The sequence below is a fragment of the Rosa chinensis genome, chromosome 7 (assembly GCF_002994745.2).
Source record: "Rosa chinensis cultivar Old Blush chromosome 7, RchiOBHm-V2, whole genome shotgun sequence".
Lineage (NCBI taxonomy): Eukaryota > Viridiplantae > Streptophyta > Magnoliopsida > Rosales > Rosaceae > Rosa > Rosa chinensis.
Window position 1 is genome coordinate 17081428 of NC_037094.1, and position 17202 is coordinate 17098629.

General features: G+C 36.3%; 2 protein-coding genes and 1 long non-coding RNA gene across 10 annotated transcripts; 1 reads left to right on the forward strand and 2 right to left on the reverse strand.

Moving 5' to 3' along the window:
• Positions 1–1155: 1155 nt before the first annotated feature.
• On the reverse strand, positions 1156–6211 carry LOC112175846. Of its 5 annotated transcripts, none has more exons than XR_005802795.1 (13): positions 6071–6211; positions 5625–5964; positions 4998–5065; positions 4584–4653; positions 4153–4410; positions 3934–4047; positions 3697–3817; positions 3251–3457; positions 2810–3063; positions 2118–2297; positions 1874–1966; positions 1684–1778; positions 1156–1584 (listed from the first exon to the last, which is right to left on the reverse strand). It is a non-coding gene; the product is annotated as an uncharacterized LOC112175846 (long non-coding RNA). The 5 variants fall into 5 exon arrangements; XR_005802793.1 differs by having other exon boundaries at positions 1157–1584; positions 2118–2304; positions 5589–5964; XR_005802792.1 differs by having other exon boundaries at positions 1158–1584; positions 2118–2304; positions 4153–4371.
• A 56-nt stretch (positions 6212–6267) lies between these two features.
• Positions 6268–13016, forward strand: LOC112176112 (protein HAPLESS 2). 4 transcript variants are annotated; one of them, XM_040510090.1, is made up of 19 exons: positions 6268–6604; positions 6699–6842; positions 6943–7031; positions 7203–7242; positions 7503–7560; positions 7665–7725; positions 8045–8123; positions 8619–8753; positions 9175–9369; positions 9734–9814; positions 9895–9995; positions 10143–10260; positions 10885–10917; positions 10996–11089; positions 11171–11259; positions 11461–11576; positions 11939–12039; positions 12131–12573; positions 12887–13016. In XM_040510090.1, exons 1-18 carry the CDS (start codon positions 6419–6421, stop codon positions 12526–12528), a joined length of 2118 nt encoding a protein of 705 aa, XP_040366024.1. In that variant the 5' UTR covers positions 6268–6418; the 3' UTR covers positions 12529–12573; positions 12887–13016. The 4 variants fall into 4 exon arrangements, with proteins under 4 accessions (XP_040366024.1, XP_024169707.1, XP_040366025.1 ...); XM_024313939.2 differs by lacking the exon at positions 12887–13016 and having other exon boundaries at positions 12131–12799; XM_040510091.1 differs by lacking the exons at positions 9734–9814; positions 12887–13016 and having other exon boundaries at positions 12131–12799.
• LOC112179458 (cytochrome P450 87A3) lies at positions 12823–16973 on the reverse strand. Its single transcript, XM_024317876.2, has 9 exons — positions 16758–16973; positions 14969–15290; positions 14694–14843; positions 13968–14219; positions 13785–13874; positions 13603–13681; positions 13409–13515; positions 13192–13316; positions 12823–13095 (listed from the first exon to the last, which is right to left on the reverse strand). Exons 1-9 carry the CDS (start codon positions 16949–16951, stop codon positions 12972–12974), a joined length of 1443 nt encoding a protein of 480 aa, XP_024173644.1. The 5' UTR covers positions 16952–16973; the 3' UTR covers positions 12823–12971.
• Between the last annotated feature and the right edge of the window lie 229 nt (positions 16974–17202).

The following is a 17202-nucleotide window of genomic DNA, read 5'->3' on the forward strand; positions in this document are numbered from 1 at the left end:
TCTTGTGCAGCCTTTTGGAGAAGAAGTCAAACAGTGCGTTCTGGAGTCACGTGGCAGATAATTTGGATCGTCCAGAGCTCGGGATTACGATGAGAGTATTATATCTATTATTGTTTAAATATTTTGCGAACAGTTTTGTTTAAGTGATCAGTTGATTTGGTACTCAGTCGTGCTTCATTGTTGCTAGATTTGAGGGTTTGAAATGCTCATTATTTTTCATATTTAGATGTAAATTTAGTTACAGTTGTATCATCTTCCACGCTGACACTACGTATACTAGTTCTTTGTCAAACAGTGCGAAATGAGGTTAAACTCTTCTTGAAGTCAGCCTCGAGGATGTATCATAAATTCAAAACTTTCGGAGTCGGTTTTCTTTCATTAGCACAGATTTTAAGGGTGATTATTGTGGTTAGAGTTTGTACCTCATTAAGCTCACGATCACCATAACTGCTGGTTCTATTATAGGACGATTGGAGTGGTTGTGGACTTATGTGATTTATATTGTCATTTTATCTCTGTAATCTTACCGTGTAATGAATGTAAGTTCGTTTTCTTAAAGAAAAAAAAAAAAAAAACTACTATTTGTTAGCAGAGATTAGCTTTCCTCTATTTCTATTTTTCCAATTGGATTGCCGGTGAGCAGGTAAGTCGTGGCCTTGGGAGTAGGAAAAGAAAAAAAAGAAAAAATCTTTCTGATCAGGCTTGTGTCATATGTGTTTCTAATTTCAGCCCTATCGGTTTTTGTCTTTATATGGCCTAATAGACCTAGGGTGGGGTTGTCTGTAGACCCAACCGTCATTTAACGAGAAAAGTGTGTCTGCGCGATGTTGCAGAAATATAGCGATATCGTTTGATCCAATGCTACTGAATTTAGAAACATTGTTTATATTACATTACTACATTATATATTATATATTATTTTACATGTTCAAAAATCTAGTAAGTTAGCCAGATTTCAAAGTTAGATATGCTAACCATAGTAGGTGTGTACATATAGCAAACATGGCCAGCCTTGACAACAAATGGTTTAGGCTTGTAGTGGCGACCAACTATTTTATATAAGGTAGTCATCTGTGTATACAAAGTCAGATTTGTCATTTGGAACAGAAGATTGCTCCTCTAAAAAAAATTTGAGCTGAGCTACTGTAACCATTGGAAAACATAAGTAATGTCAATACGAAGTGTAATGCAATATAACATAGTAGATGACCCAAGTTATTTGTCACAATCATGGTCTTTTTAGGATAAAAAACCTCATCATTTGGGCCCTTGTGCATAAAAAAGGCAAGCTTTTTCAATTAACCGCATCCTCATCGGCTCTAAACATCCCAACGCATCCACCATCGTGATTTGTCACATCCCTGTCATAAAATTTTATATGCAGAGATCGGGTTATATTTCTTATGATCTCTGCCATTGACATATTATTAGATTCCAATGAGATTTGATGAAACTCCAAAGCTAATTAGAGACAACCATTTGAGCTCTATGCATCCATTCAACATGTGGTTGGTAATTCGAGGAGGCAACTTCAAGTTCCTTTGGGGTAAATCCTTAGAATGTTCCATTGTGTGAACCTAGAGACTATACCACAACACCAAGTATCAGAATCATTAGATCATGACAACAACTAGAAAACACACATAACAAAAGGCTAAGATAACTGTTTGCTGCAGATGTTACCTAACAGTTCAGTTCCATGATCTTCAGCAGCCTTTTCTAATGATTACCACATAAGTACATGCAGTGACTAAATAATAACAGATTAATCCCTGGAGCTGGCATAAGAACAGAGAATGGCTACCTCAGTGGAAAATAATGTGAAAGCTGCAGGCTTACATTATTTTTAATCACTATTATATTCAATAATTACCGTTCAAAGACTAAATTAATCTTGTGCTTGAAACATGTGAACATAAGTCTTCCGAGTTCCGGTTGATGATCATCGTCACCCTATTCACCTGGACTATAGCAGTTTAAGACCATGACATGTCAGGTTTGCGATTTAGTCCTGATCTATCTAAGTTAGAGAATGATAAACCAATTAAGGCGCATTGGAAAAGAAAATAATTCCAAGCTACTTAACAGATCAAAGACTCAAAGAAGGAGTATTTCACCTCTTTCGTAAACTTGGTTTGAAAAGATGGGTTGGTCCTGAAATCTTGGATTTGTTTCTTCTCCATCTGCATGATAACTCTGAATCGAACTGAGGGGCTTGAGCCGAAGAGAGATGAAGCCCACCGCATATATAGTAGCTTTAAGTATCATTTACATTCAGCAATCTTTCCAGCAATGATCTGAAACCTGTTCAAATCAAATTCAAACAGGGGAGGAGAATAGGGAATGAAAGAACTCAAGCCAATAAAAAAAGAAAAATGCATGAAACATCTTTTCAGGATTTTTGCTTGCTTATTTTATCTATCTGCCTTTGATTAGGATTTCACTTTGGGTAAACAAACCATCTCATATATCCAGCCATCTAAATCAAGTGGCTTTGAATCATCCCACCTTTTTACTCGCTAATGCTTTCTGTTGCTAAATTGGGAGACAATGATTTGCAAAACCAAAGAATGTGCTCCCACTTCACAAACCAAATCATAAAAAGGAAAAGAAATTCCAGCCCCAATATCATTCACCAATTTGTTTTTAGGCAATTAAGGGACTTTGAATCGTCCTTCTGTTTTTCACCAGTTTTCTATTTCTTCTTCTTGCCTTCTTGAAATTTTAAGGGAAAAAGTATACTTCCAGTAGGACATGAAAAATTCGGGCAAAACAAGTAAGAATTTGCAAGAGAAGTGAACTTAGTTACCAGCTTCGCATTAGCTGCTCGAATTGCTTCTCATTGCTTCATCTTTTGTTCTAATATTCCTTGGATTTGAAGAAGTTGTTTCCCGTTGTATTGCACTGCCAAAAGCAATGTCTCATTCGAACCAGGATGGAATGTCTGTTCCACTAGTTCTTCCTCATGAAGCTCGATCAGTATATGCCTTCAACTTCACTTTTGATGAGGAAGGAGACAAACTGCAACTTCTGGTACCGAAAAATTGATGAATGCACAGATCACTGAAAAGTTTAAGATGAATTTTGATGTGTGAATGAGATCAACCATCTAGCAAGTAGCAACAAACTGACAGAGCCAAAACAAAACAAAAAAGTTGAACCAAAAACCTATTTCAATAATGATCTCATTCACACAGAAGCAACAATGAAGGTTAAATTGATCATCTAAACTAATTGACCGAGATCATACCTTGCAAGTATGTAATATTCTAGATGGTGTGCATTTGATTTCAACAGCATCAACTTGCTTGCATGAGTTTTAATGATGGGATCCCCACTCAAACCAAAACCAGCCTGCAATGTCTACATTTGTAGTTCAAACAACCTATTTACATCAGGTCCTTCGAGGTGATTCTTCTGCAGCTAATGTTGGTTGTGAACTTGTGATTGACTGTTACTGTAAATCATAACAGCTGAGGGTTAGCAGATATTTTAATACAAATCAATAGAGTTTCTAAGTGTAAACTCCAACATACATAAGAGAATTAAGATTTGAACTTAAGATGCAGATGAGGGCAATATATAAAACATTAGTGTAAAGTACCTAGGCAAAATACTTAATTTTGTTGTTGTTAGGTTCTATTGTTTTAGATAAGATACTTGTTTATATTATGTAGAAAAGGGATGTCTAATTACCACGATTTCATTGCCTGGGAAAGCCAGGAGCGCCTTTACAGAGACGCTGCTCGATCTCTTTCTGGAATTTCAGGATTTAGAAAGTAGAAACTATTTCCTGTGCATCATAGTGAAATCTTGTCTACAATATCAATGTTGTTGCAGTTAGTTCAGAGAATATTAAATGAAACTATATTTTTTCTATGAAATTGTAGTGATATTCATAGTAATATGATAGGGATGAAATTAGAGGCATACTTTAGTTCTGTTTCACTTTGACGTTGTTTTACTTTATTCCTTGTAGCCTTGGTATCAAGATTGCGTACTACTTGGCTTGCTGTACTACTTGAACTTTATCTGAGAATGGTTTATCTGCCGAATGAAGAAAGCAGCAAAAGCTTAAGATAGTTTACCATATTGTAATTGAAACAGAGTGCCCAAACTTCCATCCAAATATTACAATGTATAAACCTCAACCTCAAGACTTCGCAGTTGTTCCTGGTACTGGACCACCAGTAGCTTCAGATGCTGCAATTATTGGCGTCTGTGGATGCACGTGAACAAATGGATTTCTCCAAGACCTCAAGCACCCTTGAAGCTCGGGCACTTTATCATTATGCATGTGGGAGGCACTCATCATCTCTCTAACAAAGAGCTCCCCGCAGTCGGCTCCGTACGTGGGCAGGTTATTTTGACCTGATAGATGATCATTAGCATAAACTTTTCCATTTGCTACTGAAACAAAGTAATAAGACTCGTTTAGTGTGACAACTAGTATCAAGATGAGCAGGACAGGAAAATCTCTGTCAAGTAAAGGAAAGCAGAACATATATCATACAGACACAAACACACACATGCGATTAGAATATGTGTTTATATAGATACAATAGGCAGCCAAGAGTTCTTACCAATATAATCAAGAAAGCATTCTGAAGACCTGGAATAGGAAACCGAAAACCAAATATCCAAATTCATGTTCTGCGTGCACAGATGAAAACCCATTAACTATATGCAGAAGTGCAAAGTATAGAAACAAAAGGTCTGGTTAAGTCCTATTGAATTCATTGTATTCCTAGATACCTTAGTTAGATCAGTTGCTATATCTAGTAATTAGTTGTCATAGTACCTGAGGAATAATACCAATACTATCTTATGTCCAGCAGAAAGATACCAAGGTTCTATTGATAAAACAAATCACCAAAGTATTGCATGGAATATCTAAACAAAAGGTTGAGAGTTCAAATGTAACAGATGTGTGTTCATATTGGCAGCACTCAAATTGTGGAAATAGTTTTTCTGAAAATTTGATTTGAAATATTTACCTGTTTAATATCTTTAGCTATGGCATCATCACCGAGATTATTCTCCTTTGTAGCAGTAATATGAAACACTGTGAAACACAGCATTGAAGCCAAGAAACTCAGTGACAAAAGACAATGGCCACTAAAGCAGGTTATTTGTTCAAATCTGAATTTTGCTAAGCATACAAAATGAAGGGAAGTAATTACATCGATCACACAAACAACATAGAAAGTGAAAGAATGGTCTTTTGATTTTCATGAATGAAAACTGAGATCAAATTCCAGAATGGGCTTCGGATTTTGTGAAAGTTACACCTACATATGCATCTAGATTTTGACTCTATTACTCTATCTAAATTTCAATTGTGAAGTTACACAATTGGAGGAAACTGAGATCAAATTCCAGAAGAAGAGACGCAACCCAAAAAAACAAACTTTATCGTAAAATTCATCAAATTTCATGCATAAAACGGATTTCAGCTTAATAAAGAAGAGTAGAGTTTATGCCAAATGCACAAATTGAAGAGGCAAGGAGTGATTTTTTTCTTTCTCTCTCTCTTATGCATCATTTCTGGAAATTTTTTTTTTATGTGCATTTTCAAATAAGTATACCTGGAAAGAACTTTGACAAACCAAAGCTAAATTCACCTGCAGCATCCACCGCTCAAGTTGATTCCTTCTTCTTTGATGGATCAACTCCTCCATCCAGAGCCCTTCCCTTTCTCATTGAGAAGATCAGAAAAAGCACCCACCATTTCTATTCTCATCAATCTCACCGCAGAAACTGAGCAAGCCAAAGAAATTCAAAACATACCAATTACTCTTACAACACCTCTTCTCATGTTGCTTTCGAAGCCAACGAAATGGCAGAAAAAGGGAATCCAATCTCGACAGCTATAGCAGAGCTCAGAAAATCAAATCAGCAATGAGTGCAGCTTCCTACCACCATTGTCCTACTCTTGGGCCTGATTTCTCTGACACCACTGTCCTGTTCTCGATCAAGATTGATTGCAAAATCCTTAGCATATATATATATATATATATATATATATATATATATTCAATCAAGAATCAACTAAGCATGTAAAAGATACCATTCTTTGGCGCCATAGGACACCCATAAAAATCAAAAGTCTTTTGCTGAAAGATCCAAATCTTGCTATCGATCCCTACTTCGCTCTCACTCCCTCACTCTGTACTGAAACAAGAACCTCTTACAAATTCTTCGCTCTCAGAGTAGCTGTGTCTCTGTCTCTCTCAACCTCCATCGCCCTTACCCGTAAAACCGTAGTTGAGGCAAGTAGAAAGGGCAAAACCGTCACTCCATTTGAGACCAAAGATGAATAACCGTTGTTGGCAGTTCCCGCCCGCCACAACTGCTTTCCTCTTGTTTCTCCCCCACTCATTCACTTCCCCACATTCACTCCCAGACATTCCCAAAAATGAGAATCCCTCCACCAAAATTATGGCTCACCATCCTCCTCTTCCTCCCATGCTTCATCAGCGACGTCGTTGGAGTCCAGATCCTCTCCAAATCGAAACTCGACAAGTGCGAGAAGACTTCCGATTCCAGTGACTTGAATTGCACTAAGAAGATCGTCCTCAACATGGCTGTCCCCAGTGGCGCGGTAAATTAGGAACAAACTTCTGCCTAATATTTATTTTCTCTCTTTCAATTTCTGCTTCAAGTTAATAGTGGGGGAACGTATGATTGATTTACAGAGTGGAGGTGAGGCTTCGATTGTTGCGGAAATTGTCGAGGTAGAGGAGAATTCAAGCAACAAGATGCAAACTTTTCGAATACCGCCTGTCCTGACTGTCAATAAATCCGCGGCTTATGCCTTGTACCAGCTTACGTACATTCGAGTAAGGCAAAGCTTAACTTTTTTTTTTTTTTGGGTTAAATCTGTGGTTTGTGCTTTTCAATTTCGAAACGTTGCGATTGATGCTGTAATATTTTATTCAGGATGTTGCATATAAGCCTGAAGAGTACTATGTTAAGACTCGAAAGTGTGAGCCAGATGCAGATGCAAAAGTTGTGAAGATATGTGAGAGGCAAACAATCTAGCTATTAGCCTTTTTGTTAAAATTGGGTTTTAATTTATTCTTTGGTTGTTTTAAGGTTATATGGTATTTACCTTTGGATTATAATTTCCAAGAGTTACATTAGCTGCTAAAGTTAGGATTTTCGGTGAGGATGATGAACTTTCGCTGTATGTTGTGCAGGTTGCGAGATGAAAATGGTACCATTCTTGAGCATACAGAGGTAGCTTTTCCACACTGTATAGCACCCCACTTATGGCCTTAAGGAAGCAGTGAGACGTCTCAGTTTCCCAATTTAAATTGTTTCTCACGTTAGTGTAGTACATGTTGTTATGATTTTAGTTGCATTATGGTTATTTTCTGTGATTGCGTACACTTCTTTTGTTATGCGTATATTTCGCCATTGGTGAAGTACTTAGAAAATATGTACTGCTTCTTGTTTATCATCTGTACTCTCCAATTAGTTTGTTCTGTTTTTCGTAGCCAATGTGCTGTCCTTGTGGGCCTCAGCGGCGGGTACCTTCATCATGTGGAAGTGTTTGTAAGTGCATTAAAATGATTTTATCATGTTTAGTATTTCTTAAACATTACATGCACAGTGCCTTTTATGAGTTTGTTGTATTGACCTGACTTTCTTGTGATTAGTTGACAAGTTGATGAAAGGAAAACCCAATACAGCCCATTGTGTCCGCTTTCCGGGTGATTGGTATGGTCCTTGTACTAAGTTTTTCGTTCTGATTATATTTCTCGAGCATTGATATTTGATTCTTGAAAAAGATCTATTAGACATGCAAGAGCTCTTTGGTATATGCGCATGTCATCACATGAACTTGTACAACTGAGAGTTTGACACTATTTTTACTTTTGATATTTGCTTATGTATGGCATCATATATTTGATGAGTTAAACCTTATAAATAGTTCTGTACGGTGGCCAAGATGTTATGTTTCTCGTTCTTTCTGTTATATTTTGATCAAAGCCTTCTACAAGGTAGACTGATTTTTTCTTCATTAAAATCTACTTAGGTTCCATGTTTTTGGTATTGGACAGCGCTCAGTGGGATTTAGTGTTCTCATTCAAGTAAAGACAGGATCTAAAGTTTCGGTACGTTGCTTTTCCTCGTAATTGCACCATATCTATATTAATTTCTTATGGTGTAGTGCTCTTGTTTCTGCCATGAAAACTTGGTCATTATACATGACCTGAGTTTAGTCTGAGACACGTGTTAAAATGTTCTGTCTTTCTGCTCTGGTGAAGAATTAGAATGTATCTCTCCTGTCCTGAGAGCTCATTGAATGTGCATACTGAACTATACACAGTTCTCTTTCCCTATGGAATGAAGTCCTGTTCTTTCTTTACTTTACAGCACTCCATCTACTATAAATTCAGCAAGTTTCATTTCATCCTGATGATCATATTGCTAGATTGATCTAAAAGCGGATTTGTAAGTTGTTAACTGTTAATAGAGCGAAATTTTGATTGATTTCATTGAAATTTTATTTTCTCTTATATGTTATGTGATTTATTTATTGAAAGTGAAAGGAGAGGTTATATAAAGGTCACTAAGAGAGGTTTTTGTACACCTTTGTTTTCTGCCAGAAAGTGCTTGTAGGTCCTGAAAACCGAACAGCAATATCCAATGATAAGTTTTTGCGAGCTAATCTTATTGGAGACTTTGTTGGATACACAAATATTCCTTCATTCGAGGATTTTTACCTTGTAATTCCGAGGCAGGTATGCTTGTCACTCATACCAATCTGCATAATGTTGGAAAAAAAAAAATTTGGAACAAACATTTCCTGCTTTTATAGACTAAATATTAAAGCATATTAGTTGGGGTTTTGTAATAAGTAAGATGCCCTGATTCAGAATCAGTGTATAGGGAGACAAAGTTTAAAAGAATACATAGCCCTGTCCCCCATTTTCAGTAAAATGAGTCTTCTTTCTCAACTATATGAATGTTCAGTAAGTATCCACATAGAGAAGTTAGTAACATCATTTCACTAACATCCATCGTTCATTTCATCTGCTACCAGACTGTTATATTTTAGTTCCTATAAATGGTCAAGCTTTTAATTGGCAAATTTGTTTATAGAATCTGACACCGTATTTTAGATATCTTAAATTGCTGACAGTTTCCTGTTCTTTGTAAAAGGGGGGCCCAGGTCAACCCCAGAATTTGGGAAGGAACTTTTCTATGTGGATGCTGCTGGAGAGAGTTAGATTTACTTTAGATGGTGTTGAATGTAATAAAATTGGTGTCAACTTTGAGGCTTTTAACAGGCAGCCAAATTTTTGCTCTTCACCATTCTGGAGTTGCTTGCATAATCAGTTATGGAATTTCTTGGAGGTCTGTGTATCCCCTTCAAAGCTCTATCTTCTTTAACTTTCCTCTCCCCAATTTAGTCTTCTCCTTGTAAGGTTAAATTTACATATTGGTATTAACCTCTGTACCAATTATATCATGTGCCAGTCTTTTTTCTTTAAGCGTTTGATTTAAAGTTGATTAGCATGGACTCTAGCATCAGAATCTGAGAGCTACATGCTCTATTATCTATTATTTATTTACATACAAGTTGTGTCTATATTTGTATGAAAAGCAAGAGTCTCTTTCCTTTAATGAGATGTTTCATAGGATTCTGGTTGTTTTGTATTTGATACCTGAGTACTTTATTATTCTTGTGAACAATTGGGAGATCTTATCTTTATGACAGGCTGACCAAAACCGAATCGAAAGGAAACAGGTGCCACTTTTTGGTGTGGAAGGGAGGTTCGAAAGGATAAACGAGCATCCAGTAATGTATCAGCAATATTTGAGTTACTTTCACAAGGAATTTCTATCATTTGGATTCATATAATTTCTGATTGGTTGCAGAATGCAGGGACTCATTCGTTTTCCATAGGAGTCACAGAAGTCATTAATACAAATCTCTTGATAGAACTAAGTGCTGATGACGTAGATTATGTCTACCAAAGGTTAGTATTTCCAGACCCTACTACGGTCCATTGATTATGCTTCACCAGTATTGTTTTGAAACAATTATGCAATCCAGTACTTGTCTAATAACTTAAATTTCCACATAGAATGTTCCTTTGCTATACTTAATGGTATGTATTATATAGGAGTCCTGGGAAAATCTTAAGCATCAATATCCCAACATTTGAGGCCCTTACTCAATTTGGAACTGCTACAATCACAGCAAAGAATACTGGTGAAGTGGAAGCATCCTATTGCTTAACGGTACACTACTTACTATTCTATTTTTAATGCACTATTGTTTCCCTTCCCTTTCATTTTTGGGACTTTGGATTTCTTTAACTTAAGTAAAGGACGTTAAGGGTTCTTATAACTTTTGGTTTTGAATGGGGGGACTTCAACTAGGTTGTTTATACTAGGATACTCTCTTCAGCTGAGAAATAACAAGTTATGCACAGCTAGCTGATAGGCCTTTTACCTATGAAGTGTCCAATTTTGGTATATTAAGGCTTAATATCATTTCCTCTTGATGATTATTTTGTGTGGTACTATTTAACATGCTCTGTTTAAAACTGGTTCTCAATTTCTGATAAACTTTTTGACAGTTTGGATAGTTAGTGAGGCTAATGAATACCTAGTGACAGTATTAATGCTCACATTTCATTGTGATTATTGCATATGAAGAAATTTTATCGTGTTTCTTTTGGGCCATGAAATTCTATAAATATATTGTCCACTTGCTAAGAAGGTTAAAAATCAAATATTGAATCTTCCTTAGTACTTGAAATGGAAGCATTATTCATTTACCAGCTTGAATGAAGTAGTTGTCTGCAACTTCGGGGATGGCTATTGCAAATATGTTGTGACACAAATTTACCTTTCTTGCAGTTTGATTGCTCAAGTGATGTCACCCTTATGGAGGTACTTTTGCCCCTGCAGCTCATGTATTTAGACTTGTAACAAGATGAGTATTAATTTGTTAGAGAACCTGTTTTTCAGGAGCAATACTTCATTATGAAGCCAAAAGAAACGTTATCTCGATCATTCAAACTTTACCCAGGAACCGATCAAGCTGCAAAATACATCTGTGCAGGTATGATCTGCCCAAGACAGAATGACTAATAAATGGCCTAAAGTAGTCACGCTTGGACTCATTTCTGGATCCTGAATGCAGCTATACTTAAGGACTCTAATTATAATGAAGTGGATAGGGCCGAGTGCCAATTTTCCACTACATCTACTGTCATTGATAATGGATCACAGGTTAGTGGTAGCTTAGAGACAAGAAATCTCATTTGTTTTTGAAGACAGTATGAATGTTGCTAACCCCCGTAGAATAAGCAGTTTTGGTATATGATCAGTATATTAATATACAACAGCTGATCAACCTGATGCTATTTCGTGAAATTTTATAACCTTCTACAGTTGATTTATATGAGCCACTCAAGTCATTACGTGTTGCAGGGAAATCCCTTTAAGCCACCAAAGGCAGGAACAACTGGTTTCTTTGACTCCATTGAAAGCTTTTGGAACCATGTGTGGGAGACTTTTATAGATTTCATCACTGGAAAATCTTGCAGGTACTTGTTGCACAGTGGAATAATCAAAATTCTGGCTCATTTCTATCTGATATACTCTAGATTCAGATATTTAATACTGGAAGTGGCGATTGAGTCATGTTATGTGTAACATGGCTAATGCCTGTTCAATGTGCTGGTTGCATTCAGACCATCCTTTCATGGCTTATAAGTGTGATCAGAAACTAATCGTCTTTAAACTATCATTTCTCTCCTTCTGTATGAGAGAGCATAACATATATATATTTTCTCTATACAATTATACACATAAGCCAAGCCTATGTAATGGCATTTGGAATTGCATCTGCTCAGTTATACAAAGTTTCATTCATTTCTTCTTGCTTCTTTTTTCTTTTCATGAACAGAACAAAATGCTCTGGATTCTTTGACTTCAGATGCCATATACAGTACATATGTATGAGTTGGATTCTGATGTTTGGTCTACTTTTAGCAATTTTTCCAACAGGTAAACCTACTTTTCCAGAATTAGTATATTTTATAGTGGGATTATTTTGGAGATGCAAAGAAAACATAACATATTATACGTTGAGGTGCAGTCATTGTGCTACTGTGGCTTTTACATCAGAAGGGACTTTTTGATCCTTTATATGACTGGTGGGATGATCATTTCTGGGAGGATAGTCCGAGCACCAAGAATACAAGACACAGAATTAATGTAGATCACCGACATGTTCATGTCCATAAACATCATGGGCATGAAGCAAGGCACCACAACTATGGCACTCATCATAAAAGAAAAAGCACTCACAATGATCACAAGCATAGCCACTATCAAAGAAGTAGTGACTACCATTACGACCTTCACCATGTCCATAAGGATAAGCACAAGCATGGCCGAAGAAGGAGTTCAAGTGTTATGCAGAAAGTTGATGAGAACACTGGATACCGCGGCCAGAAAAAACAAAGGAGAACAACAAAAGACTATTCAAAGTGACCAGAGTCACCAGACACACAATCAAGTGAAGCAACAGTGAATTTGGTAAGTCTGTTGCATACCAATCTGTTTGCCTTCTATGCAGAGATAGTGCATGGAACTTGAAATGATACCAGCTTCATATTGTACATGTTAACATTACAATATCACTCTTTAGTGAAACTTTCTTATCTCAGCTCCTATTTATTTCTCTTAACCTGTTTCTTATGGTAGGTTGTAGGCAAGAGATATAAAAATTTGGATTTCCATCTTATCGTCGTTTATTTTATTTTATTGATTTATTAAATTACATAGTACATTTTCCAACATACTAGTCTGACCTTTGAACCTTACTAATTCAACAATATAACATGTAAAGGAGTACTGTGCTCCAGAGGCAGCAGCTCTCACTGAACAGGAGGTGGTGGCTGTGCAATGGTGTTAGCCATGTTAACATGTCCAGTTTAAGTGTCTGGAGTTATATGCTGTTTGCTGCTCCTTGTATCTTTCTGGTGTATCCGGATGTGAAAACCACCTGGAAATTGTATACCAGGATTTCGGACTATATTTCCTCCAATCATTTCCCACCTGAAAGTTTGGAAGTAAAAATGTTAATTAGTCTCCACCTCCTCTCTCCCACCTCAACTGTCTTGCTCTCCGATTGTATTTGGAGGATATGCTTACCTGTATTTTGTGACTAAGCAATGGACAAATACAGCCATCTGCAGCTTACCAAATTCTGCTCCTACACAGGATCTCAAGCCACCACCAAAAGCCATAAAATCTTTGGATGCACCACTCTCCTTACCCTGTATTCATTCCATCATCATGCATTCAGAGCTAAGAATAATGGTAATTAAGGTTTAGGTTTTCAATCCAATCTATCTTAGTTTTTATGTACCTCCCATCTCCATGGGTTGAAGGCCAGAGGATCTTCATATTTTTCTGGGTTTAAGTGTTGGGCTTGGAAACAAACCAGAACTGACCAACCTTCTGGGATTGTATATCCTGCACTCACGCCCATACCAATTGTTAATATAACATTTGAAAGTCCTTAGGACGATTAAGTTTCGATAATTGGAAGACAGTACTTACCCTTGAACTGTACTTCTTTTATTGCCTTGCGAAAGATGCCTGGCACTTGATTTGCCAGTCTAACCGTTTCATTGATGACCTGTGGGTTCAAATTGTGAGTTCATCAGAAAAACAATGCTATACAAGAGCAAATAGTTAATTTGTACATTTTCTTTAAGCACTGAAGTGTAAGACTTAATCACCTGCATTGTAAATTTCATTGATTTGTATTCTTCCCATGTAAGTCCTGAATTAGCATTTTCCCTTTGCTTTATAATCCTCTCATGTTCTTCCTGTCATGAGCATTAGTTGGAAATAATAATAAATAAGAACAGTTTTTGGTTATGAAATAGAGCAATCAGCATGGTTTGAATGAGAGTTGAGACCGTTAATTGCTTTAGCACCAGAGGACGGCTTGAAACAAACTTGAGGAGCAGAGTCATTGCTGTGGAAGTTGTTTCAAAACTTGTAAAGAGTAGCGCAAACATCAAATCAAAACAAATTTCCTCTGTTAAGACTGTTCCTTCTTTCTCAAGTTCTTCAAGGATGTAATCAAAAAAATCAATAGGTTGCTTTCGAGATGTTGCTCGTCTTTCCTGTAGCATCTCTTTTAACCTGCTCAATATCCTGTCCCTACCCTTCAGAGAGATTGTTGGAGCTCAGGACCAAGAGAAGAATGTGTGCATATATGTAGTTGGTTTTAGAAATCTAACTAATTTTGAAGTTATTAGCAGTTCTGGAGTAAGAATTGATGCTTCTTCATTCAGGTATAGACGATTCAACGTACTTACCAAAACAACTTACAGATGAGTTCACAACTTTGCACTCACTCTGTTTGGAATTTTTCTTTTCTTTTCTGGATTAGTTGATATCATTTTTCAGTTATGGTTGATTTGGGGTTCAAAAGTGCCCATTAATATTTGGAAGTTAGCCAACAAATTGTGTACCATAAAATGGGAACTCTTTTGCTCTAACCTACAGCTACAATAGTCCATCAATAACAACTCCTTTATCATCCGTTTTTTAGGTTCTACCATCTGTAATGAATATTTGCCCTGAATGCTATCATGTCATGAATGATGGTGCCAAACTGCCAACAGATTTATGTGTACCTGTAAACATTTGTGAAAAGCTGTTCCAGGGATTGCCAAAGGGAAGGAGATCAGTCCATCAGCGAACGCATTGAAGTTTGCCCTTAGGTTGTCTGAGGAGTTACTTGAATCATAACTCATGAGTTTCTTTGCAGTGAGAGAGAATATCATCTGCAAAACAATACCAAATCAATCAAACTTCAAACAACACACATATGCTGTCTTTTTTTTTGTTTTTAAGAGAACAGCTAGCTGACGAGTAACTAGAAATGAAGAAAGAAAAGCCCTGATATTACGTCTGCAGCTGCTCCTTTAACTTCTGTAGTGTCTTGACATGTCCATTGTTGCATACTCGTGTGCATTGCTTGTTCAATTTCAGGGAGCGTCCTTTTCAGGCTTTCGGGGCCAATGAGGGTAAGCATCATCCTCTTGAGGTATTTGTAAACCAACACATGCATGTTTCCCATCTGTTGTTTGCCGAAAATCTTTTGGACAGAATCTGGATACCCGCTTTGGAACAATTTATCGTCTTGTTGGAAGACATACATATTGAGTTCCGGGTCTGTCGATACTATAAATGGTGCTCCCATCAGTTGACTCTTGAATATTGGCCCATACCTATAATGCAGCATTAGATGGCTGGGGTACAATTCTTATCATTGGAAATTATTCTATGCACCGACGGTGCAAGTGACCTAACCCTTATAAAATAATCTCAACCCTTGATATTTATTATCAACTTTATTTTTAATAAACAAAAAGTGTATTTAATGCAATCTAACCATTTATTTGTGTTGGTGCAAGTGCACGGCGATGCTCTGAATACTCCCTATCTTATCATAGTGATTATCTTCATGGTTAGTAAAATACAGGACGTCTGGACGTGTACAATTCGATCAAAAAATTGTGTGTGTATTATTCGGTTAGTCTGATCTAACAAAACGGTTAAATAAAAACGTGATGCAGCAAATTTATAACTTTGAATTATTTGTATATAATTCCGCTAGTAATAAAAATGAGTTCAAAAATGCTGATATATAAAATAAGTATAACTAATACTTTCAAGTCTTTCTTTTACTTTATTTCATTTCTGAAATGTGACAAAACATAAAGAAAAGGATATGACACCCAAGTATAATGCAATCAAGCACCTGAATTACAATAAGCAGTATTAAAGTTTTTTTTCTTTTTCAAATATACATGTATTGAAGTTTTATACGCGTACGATATTCGTTTTAACTAACTATGGCTTTTAGGTTTTCAGTTTATTAATTTTTTTTTTCAACTTTTCATATTCTAATTCTGTATAAAACAGACAGCGTATAAAACCTGTATAAAAATGTTGAACTCAATATTACGCAAATAAAACTACGTCTATAATTACAATACGCCGTATTGAAGTTTTTTTTCAAATATATGCATACTGAAGTTGTATACGGGTATAATATGCATTTTAACTAACTATGATTATATATTTTATTTATAACATAATTATACATGGAAAATCTATGGTGTGTATTCACCCATCCCTACATAAATGGTTAATACTTGAGGAAAAAACTTAGGTCTAATACTTACTATAGACCTGTTTGTCCAAACTCCCTCTTACTATAGACAATCTAAATATATGATCTAATCATACAAAAATTAAATTAACCTTAAAAAAATTATCTCTGTAAAATTTCAATTGCATCAAATAAATGAATAGTTTGGTGAAAGTTAACATGACCAACTGTCTTGTTTTGCTTGATACAATTAAATGAGTTTTGAATGGTTACATCATAGATTTAGACCGCGGAATTATGCAAATAAGTGATAGTTTGGAGTTTGGACACACAAGTCCATGTCAGTATGGACCCAAGTATTTTACCTAACATTTTATTGAATCTGGAGTTCTAAATCACACTGTAAAACTGCAAAGCATTCAAAAACCATTTCAAAATATTGAAAACCGAACAAAAACCGCCGAAAATGAGTTCAAATTAAGAAACTACTAATAAGATGAAAACAAATGATGACAAAATTAATAATAAGAAGAGCATAATGTTGTAGAATTAACTGGTCACTATATTATCAAAATTTCACCTTTCCCTTCTGGTCTTGATGAAAGGGGGAATATCAAAGGAGGAGTTGGAAGCAAGGTACTGTATGGTCTCGCCTATCAGCGGCAAACCCATTGAACCAGGTGGAAGTTTGCCATTGCATCTGGGATTTCTCCACCTATACACCCAGTGTGTAATGCCTACAGCAACTAATGCTACAATGCACAAACCCAACATTTTGCAAACTATATGATCAATTCAGGACTCGAGCAGGAGGGGGATATATATATATTGAGCTGCAGAAAACAAATATGGACTAGATCTTGGGTGAGAAAGCAGAGTTGAGATTGCTAAAACAGAGACCCAGTTGGATTATTATATAACTTGATGATAAACGTTCTTTACTATTCCTCAAGGTTTCTTTACGTGTTCTCGTGGTGTTAGACAAGGAGATCCCCTTTCTCCACTTCTATTCTGTCTTGCTGAGG

Coding starts and splice junctions, on each gene's coding strand:
- LOC112176112 (XM_040510090.1), top strand. CDS start 6,419: ATGAGAATCCCTCCACCAAAATTATGGCTCACCATCCTCCTCTTCCTC. Junction 10,918..10,995: donor GTGATGTCACCCTTATGGAG/GTACTTTTGCCC, acceptor CCTGTTTTTCAG/GAGCAATACTTCATTATGAA. Junction 11,090..11,170: donor TGCAAAATACATCTGTGCAG/GTATGATCTGCC, acceptor TCCTGAATGCAG/CTATACTTAAGGACTCTAAT.
- LOC112179458 (XM_024317876.2), bottom strand. CDS start 16,951: ATGTTGGGTTTGTGCATTGTAGCATTAGTTGCTGTAGGCATTACACAC. Junction 14,844..14,968: donor TTAAAGGAGCAGCTGCAGAC/GTAATATCAGGG, acceptor ATTGTTTTGCAG/ATGATATTCTCTCTCACTGC. Junction 13,096..13,191: donor TGCTTAGTCACAAAATACAG/GTAAGCATATCC, acceptor CCAAACTTTCAG/GTGGGAAATGATTGGAGGAA.